Here is an 8,033-nt window from a genome sequence, read left to right as displayed (position 1 = left end):
TTATTGCTTTGCGTGATTCACTTATGTGGGGGCCCAGATTGCCGTAGCGGTAAACGCGCAGCTATTCAGCAAGACCAAGCTGAGGGTTGAATCCCACCGGTCGAGGATCTTTTCGGGTTGGAAATTTTCTCGACTTCCCAGGGCATAGAGTATCTTCGTACCTGCCACACGATATACGCATGCAAAGGAATCATTGGCATAGTAAGCTCTCAGTTAATAACTGTGGAAGTGCTCATAAGAACACTACGCTGAGAAGCAGGCTCTGTCCCAGTGGGGACGTAACGCCAGAAAAAAAGAAGAAGAGTCACTTATGTGACAGGCTAAGGTCTGATGTGACAAAACAAATATGTAGGTAGGGGGGTTAGGGGCATAATGAATACACGGGGCGAAATGGACACCCCCTTACTCTCTGGGAATATGTATGTTTCAACAAAACTTTATGAACTGTATGAAATCTGTACTGTATATGAACTCTTTGACGGTATAAAAGTTTACGATTTGCTGCATTTGTCCTCTGAAATTCTACTATTTTTTTTCTCAGCTTAAAATTAGTTTATAAACAAAGCGGTGGAAGAATTTAATTTTAGAGCAAAGAAACATATTTCTATTCTATGTAAAATAAACATATACCGTAAAATGGGGTGAAGTTGATCACTTTTGAGCGATTCTGTTCTGTAACTCCTATTAGAATGTATGTGTTATTATCCATATATTTTTAAAACATGTACTGGTAGGATATCTATCGAGTTATACAAACAAAATTTCGACGAAATGTTCATTTAACAACCAAAATATATTTTTAAAATCAAAAAGAGTAGTTTTTGATTCCGGGGTGAAGTTGATCAATTATTGCGATAAGTTTCCTAAAATAAAGAGATATGCTATTCACTAGATTTTTAGTCACTGAATCTGGATCAATTCTCAAAAATCTTACAACTTAATGATATATCGGTCAATTTTAAATTTGAATGTTGTAAATTACAGAAAACACCACATTAAACGCCTAAAGGTATGCAATTTTCTTTGAAATTAGCAACAAGCGCACAAAAAATACATTTTATACTCAGAAAATGATTGTTTATCTACAGTGCAAACTCAAAACTGGATTCACACAACATATCTGGAATGTATACAACAGTTTATTTAAGTGGTGTCTTTATATAGCCTTGTCAATAGTCGATTGTTTGGAGAAGAACCCTTCAACAGTTCATCAAACATTTCACAAAAAATCTGTTTTTCCATGGTATAATTATCTTGAATGTCAAACCGAACTTAGGAACATCAAGAGCAGCCATCAGGTAATACGACGTCACAGAAATTGTGCTAATCGAAATTGAATTATAGCTCTCTTGACAGTTTATATATGTGGGTACGTGAATGATCAACTTCTCCCCACTGATCAACTACACCCCGAATTACGGTACCTAATGTGTTCAATATGCCCCTAATCCCCCTATTCATGACTTTTTTGCATATTCTAATAATACACCTTTCTTTTAATAAATTCCCATAAAATATACAGGCTTTATAAATTGACACTTATATTGAGCAGACTTTATGTTTATTTTTGCCTTTATAGTGGCACCCTTCTTTCAGTATTATCTCATTAATGATATAGGCAAAATATATCGATGGAGAGCCCATATAGCAAAAGGTCACTTGGCATAAAATGAGTTGGTATAAAGCCATTTGCCATACATCCATACTTATGCTCCTTCTTTTCAAAAAGGATGTTCTTCATGTTATGCCAAATGGTCATTGGTAGAGATGGGCAAAACGGCTCATTTCAGTGAACGGATCCGACCCGAATCACTCATTTTAGTGAACCGGATCTTTTGAACGGTTCAGTGGCTCAGCGGCTCACCTAGAAAGAGCGAACTGAACTGAGCGGTCCACTCTCTATTGCGCGACATGCGTCGTATCTTCCGTATCTTTCGCTCTTTCATTCTTCCCCAGAAACTCATGATACACTCCGCCGATTTCCCCTACCCTAACCAAAAAGGAAGTTGCAAAATGTGCTTTGCCATTCAAGTGTGCACTTTTTCTCTCAATCTTTCATCTGCCATATCTCGCATGCAAGTTTGTGGAGCAGATTTGTTGTTTGACTGTGTATGCTGACAGTGCGGAGCTGCAGCAAACTGTCTTCATATTTACACCGTGGCGCGCAAAGCAAGACACGTGTCCAGCATTATAATAAAGCCGAGAAGCAAACGTAGAAGCATAGGGGAAAATAATCGGTTCGTTCATTTCATTTCGTTCGTTCGCGGGTCACTTTTTGTCTGATCCGTGCTGATTACATGAACCGACTCTCGCCAAAAAAGAGCCACGAATCACTCATTCTTTTCAGTGATCCGGATCTTTTGAACGGCTCCGATTCTTTTTGCCCATCTCTAGTCATTGGTCAAATGACCATTATGTCAAATGGTCCTTGATCATTTAATCAATCATGCCAAATGCCTTCTTGCCATTTGGTATCATTACGGAACATTTTGTCTATATCGTCAACAGAATAAGACTGAAAGAAGGGTGTATCACTATTTTGTGCAAAATTAAACAAGTAATTTGTAATTTAGACTTGACGTAAAGAAGAGCGTATCATTGTAATGTGCAGAATAGTACTTTTTTATTCTATAATATGATACTAATCTTCTCATGTACTTCTAAACAACTTTGTATGGAGGTTAATTTTCAAGTATTTTTAACTAGATTATTTCTAAACTTTAAAGTAGGTATATAATTTTCTGGGGAATGGTCCATTCTGGGGATTGGTTTTCTGGGGAATGGTTCATTCTGGGGAGTGAAATTCTGGGGAATGGTGCATTCTGGGGAAAGAGATTCTGGGGAGTGGAATTCTGGGGAATGGGTTTCGGGGGAATGGTTTTCTGGGGAATGTTATAGAATCGTGCAGTGGATTTAAATTATATTTAACATTTCTGATATTATATTTAACGGCTAGAAAAGGCAGCGGAAGTAAATTATAAACAGGCGCTATTCGACAACAGCTAATATGAAACTTACCTGGACATTGGAGGACTCATTCCCATTTTTAGGTAACCTAAGGAATTTCACAACTTCACGCTGAATTGAAGAGCCGACCGCCATTCGATCCATTTGTTTTTCAGATATACATAACTTGTTTATTTTTTCAATATAATATATTCTACCGTTCCGAGTTCACTTGCCATGCTAATTAATTTCCATCTCGCGCCTAAATTGCTCCGGTCTTGTTGAAAGTACCGACACTGAGCACTTTTTTTCTTTTGCTTCTCAGTGACCTTCGATACCGTTGTTCAACCTTGCTGTGTTGTTGCTTTGATTTGTTGTCCGATTTTCTGTTACTGATTTTCATTAAACACTTCACTTAAAAGTTGCTCGTATTAGTTTTCTTTATCACTATCAACACAATTTATTCTTCCTTACATCGTAGTGTTCTGTTTGTTTGTCTGTTAGTCTGATTTTCTTTTCTTTGTTTCCGTCAATGCAGCGGAACAAATAAGAGTACGAAAAACGGAAAATAGTTTAGTTTGAATTAACATTACAACAAATTGATTTCTCATTTCATCATTCTTCATCGTCTTCGGCATCGAACTGTATCACTTTTACCGAGCCGAAGCGCAACAGTCAAAGTTTCGAGAGGCCACACATTTCCACCGAAGAAGTCGATCTAGGTATATAATGCTTATAATTGTACACACAGTCCTGAAGAGGGATGAGAAAAGGTTCTGGGATACGCAGCTTATGTGTATCCTAGGAAAGATCGGCAACGACTCCTCGTTGAAAGAATGGGAGCGTTGGTTCCCCTCTTATTTGTTAATCGGGTGAATTGCTTTAGTAAATATTTCCTAAACATTGGTGCTGTGGTCTACATTTTGATCATTTCCAAGTGGAGGGTTAACTTTTGAACCTGTTTCTTAAGTTTTGCTTGCTTGAGAAGCTCCTATATTCGAATGGATTTCGGTTGGTTTGCTTGGTGTAATAATTTGTCTACTTTTCTCATGCATTGTTCAATGAGTTGCTGGATTGTTAATAAATATGCTCTGCAGAGATTCGGTTGTTTTACTCGCAGATAAGAAAGGAGTATGGTGAACCGAAAAGTAATCAAAATTCCAACACCACGTGTCGGGTGTTTCCGGGTCCAATCCGTGAAGGCTAATATACTGAAGATTGTAAGATAGGTATATTTACCTGCATGCTCTGCAATAGAAAGGATTTCTTTTACTCCGCTAGCGGTTCCTCCAGTTGTTTCTGTTTCGATTCACGCGGTGCGGCTTCCGGTTTGACCGCAGTTACTGGCGCTGCCGTCGTCGTCGGACTTGACTCCGACACATCCGGAATCGATTCTGCGAGGGCAACATTCGCAATCGGACTCGAGGAGCTGTCGTCGTTTGTCGTCGTCGAGGTGGTCGAAGTGGGGGCAGCCGTGGCCACTGGTGCCGGTGCCGCCGGAGGATTACTGTTGGCGTTGAAGCTCAAATCGTTGGCATCAAACAGCGACGAGGTTTCTTCGTCTGTGGTGTGTGAAATCGAAGCGGCCCCATCACCAGCTTCCCGATGCAAATGCTGCTGTGTTTGAGGCAGAGTGTTGTCGTCGGTTGCGTCCGCCTGCGGAAGCAGTGGTTTCCTCGCGCTGCTTTCTTCACCGTTGCCAGTTGAAGGTTCGTCAGACCGCTGCCGGGCGGCCGGTTTTGGTCGCAAATCTGTGGAGATGAGAAGGTTCTTGTGAATCTCCGTATGTTTCTAATGTTGTACGACTACAGATTTTGGACAATCCACACACATTTGGAACATCTTCAATATATCATTCATAGGAAAAGTGTACCAGTTATAAAAGTGTTAATCTTCTAAAGCTTTAACCCACAGTATCCAAGAACATCGATCCATAACACAACGGTTTGGACTTATTCAGTAGGCTCGTCTAGTAGTAGATAAATAGTCTACACGAGTGATATTGGTATCTAGCCTACAAGTTCGACCACGGTTGCTGTCTAATTGCAAGAATTTGAAGCTTTAGTTGTTCGACGTAGTGCTGCTTTTACCTTTCAATCATTCCATTTTCAACTTGGTTCGCCAATAAAACAACTAGTTAACAAGTAACTTCAAAAATATTGTAATTGTAATTGCTCAATCCACACCCTGGCAGACAATTATCCGCCCATCTAGACACGGGCTGGGTGAGGACCTACCAAGCCTCCCCCGTTAACATGTCCTATACCGTTTAGCACACCGGGATCTTCCACAAGCAGGCGCCGGAATTAAAGCGGTCCCACAAGCTTCAGATACATTAAATAGATATAGTCCCTCTGGCACTAAACCGAATGGCGCCCTCCGCTTCACCACTAGTACTGCTTCCCCACACGCCAAGCACAATATCGAAAGTAGTGCGTTGTATAGCAAATACAGTACACCACCTCCGACACTATGCCAAATGTACAGGAAAAACAGCACCAGTAAGAAAGCAGAAGGCGCACCACTCGGTTCAGTGCCAGAAGGACTATAAGTATAACGAAGAAGAAACGAAAAGATAGTAGAGTTGGTTCGGTTATTTGATTGCTGAAACGAAAAAAACAGAAAAAACAGAAACAAAGTGTTAACATTAAAACGGGGTTTTATAATTGATAAATGTATCGATAGTTTCTCATCTGTTACGTTTCCTTATCGTAGCGCTGTCGATTTTTTCCATCTCCAGGGTGTTCGTCTCCGCTCGAGCAATGAGGACCATGATGAAATGAGAATATAAAAATGTGAGCATTAGTGTTGATCTAGTAATAGATTAATTTAAACTGCTTTTCATGTGCTAAGTAACTTGTAAACTCCTACTCAATTATGTTTTGTTGGCCTACACGTTTTATTTAGATACAATTTTTATTTAGAAAACTATTTGGATCCGAGATTTTAGGTGCAGATTGAGCATGTTTGATAAAACAAGCATCCTGTTTTCAGTTGAAGAATGTTCAAGAAGTTGATGATTCTGTTATTTATACTGGCTACATACAAGAATTCACTATTGATGTAATATATGGATATTGAAAGTTCCAACGCGCGATTATAATACTTCAGTTTTCGTGCTGTTGTATTGGTGTAAGTAGTGGGAAACCAATCAGTTTGGTGATTCTAACGGTAACAAATAGCAAGACGAAAGGAAAGTTGATAATCTATCATCATTATGATTTCAGTCCTAATTTCATGATCCGTTTAATAAATTCCGCGTATGATTCGGCAATTTTAACAATTTATACATGTGTATTCGAATAAAACAGACTACGGGCATTTATTACCGGTTGCAAGGTTCCTAAGTGATCAGATATTTATCATTTCCTACAGCCTAATTTAATAATACCTACATTGGGTTGTAACAAAAATTTGATCTTGGGATGTTGATTTGCCTCCTAATCATAGTTTCGACAATAGTCACATGCTTACTATCCCTTATGGCAGTGTTGTTGATTCTATTGTCTATCGCTCATCAGTTTCGCGCCACCCGGCAGGGACTTGGTCCTATGTACCCAATACTCTGCTGTGTCTTAACTTCACGCAATACATTCTGTAGATGTGTGATACAGTTTGCGGAATATTATGATTTATCACTTCGTTCAGATGGAAAATTCTGTTATGGTACCATATTCACATATCAGATAACTCCCACCTGGAACGATGTAATACATCGGAGACATGTAGATTCAGATGTATGTAGACGATCTATGCCTAGTTCGGCTCTGATCGACAGGCAATCAGTGTATTCAGTTTTTCAACTAGCTTGAAGCGATGAACGTATCAAGACAAGCTCTCCACTATATCTGCTAGCAATCACCGATCGTCGATAGACATTTCGGTTCTTTTCTGCTAAAGAAAGACCCGATTGTATGCCAAAGACTATGGCTCATGCTTTTCAATACAGCTGGAAAAACAAGAACTACACCCAGCACCAAATAGTACGTAACTATGAGGCGGACCGGAAGGTTTGATAAGCAATCCCCACCAACTAGTTAACAAGTAACTTCAAAAATATTACCACAAAGTTGCTCTTGTTCGACTAGCAAAAAAACACTCTCTTTTTTCGAGAATATCCTTGTAGGATCCTTTTTATGTATTCTCGAAGTATTTTCGTGATTACCACACACGTGCTAATAGGCTGTTAAGTCACCATTCAGAAGTGCAGAAAAATCTGCACTTCAAATTGTATTACTTTTCCAAATAATTTATTGCGAATGAATTTTTTCAGGCTGCTTGGGCACGTCAGGAGTTAATCATCAATATTAACCTCCGTTTCCCGAGCAGCCTAGATAGCCGCGTAGTGTCGGTAGCGGTTGTTTCAACTGGCTAAGAATTAACACTACGGACTGCCTGTTCCGGTGGTAAAAGTCCACCTCACAGGTGACCCCTAATTTATGGTGTGATGCGTACCGTGCCTAAGAATGAATGGTTAGGGGGGTCTAAATAAAACCTAATCGCAAACGGAGCCTGTGGGGTACCAGGGCGCCCTCCACAGTATTGAGTCCTTCCTGTGCTACCCGGAGCAATGGTGCAGGTGACCTTGTGTTTCTCCGAGATAATCGGCTGCCCTTCTTCAGTCTCTATCCTGAGGCTTAATAAGGGTGGGATTATGAATATGTTGACATTTAATTTAAATTATCACCTATATGGATTCGCATTATGCGTTTTACACAGTGTATTCTGTGCTCTTTCGCCTTTGACGACTCTAAATAGATACCGATCTGGTTTTTTCGTTGCTGGTATTTTTCGTGCTGAGATTGCAAAAAGCTTAATCCTGCCTAGTTTGGGTAGTGGCTACGGTTAGGTTAGCTCAGATCAATCTTCAGCATAAAAGAACAGCAACGATCAATCTTTGCAGACTCATGCAAAATGGTGCAGCCCAAGTGGCGCTAACTCAAGAACCCTACTTTCGTAGAGGGAACTTCTATCTAGGTAACCTTGTGGACCCAGTTTTTGCTACTTTCAGCAAACTTGAAATGGCAAACTCGCGCTCCATGCCCCGCGCATGCGTGCTCGTTAATAAAGCAATCGTTGCTACACTC

The 8,033-nt window shown here is 40.0% G+C and overlaps 1 protein-coding gene across 5 annotated transcripts in view; it reads right to left on the bottom strand.

Annotated features, from left to right (window-relative positions):
• Positions 1–3,110: 3,110 nt before the first annotated feature.
• Positions 3,111–8,033, bottom strand: part of LOC5577049 (vacuolar protein sorting-associated protein 26B-like) — a 39,401-nt gene continuing 34,478 nt past the window's right edge. For all 5 annotated transcript variants that reach the window (XM_021842174.1, XM_021842172.1, XM_021842171.1 and 2 more), the window contains exon 8: positions 3,111–4,697. In XM_021842174.1, the coding sequence (XP_021697866.1) occupies positions 4,216–4,697 (482 nt within the window). In that variant the 3' untranslated portion in view covers positions 3,111–4,215. The remainder of the gene's footprint in view (positions 4,698–8,033) is intronic.

This window comes from Aedes aegypti, chromosome 2, assembly GCF_002204515.2.
Source record: "Aedes aegypti strain LVP_AGWG chromosome 2, AaegL5.0 Primary Assembly, whole genome shotgun sequence".
In the NCBI taxonomy this organism is placed as follows: domain Eukaryota; kingdom Metazoa; phylum Arthropoda; class Insecta; order Diptera; family Culicidae; genus Aedes; species Aedes aegypti.
This window is presented reverse-complemented; position numbering and strand designations above follow the sequence as displayed.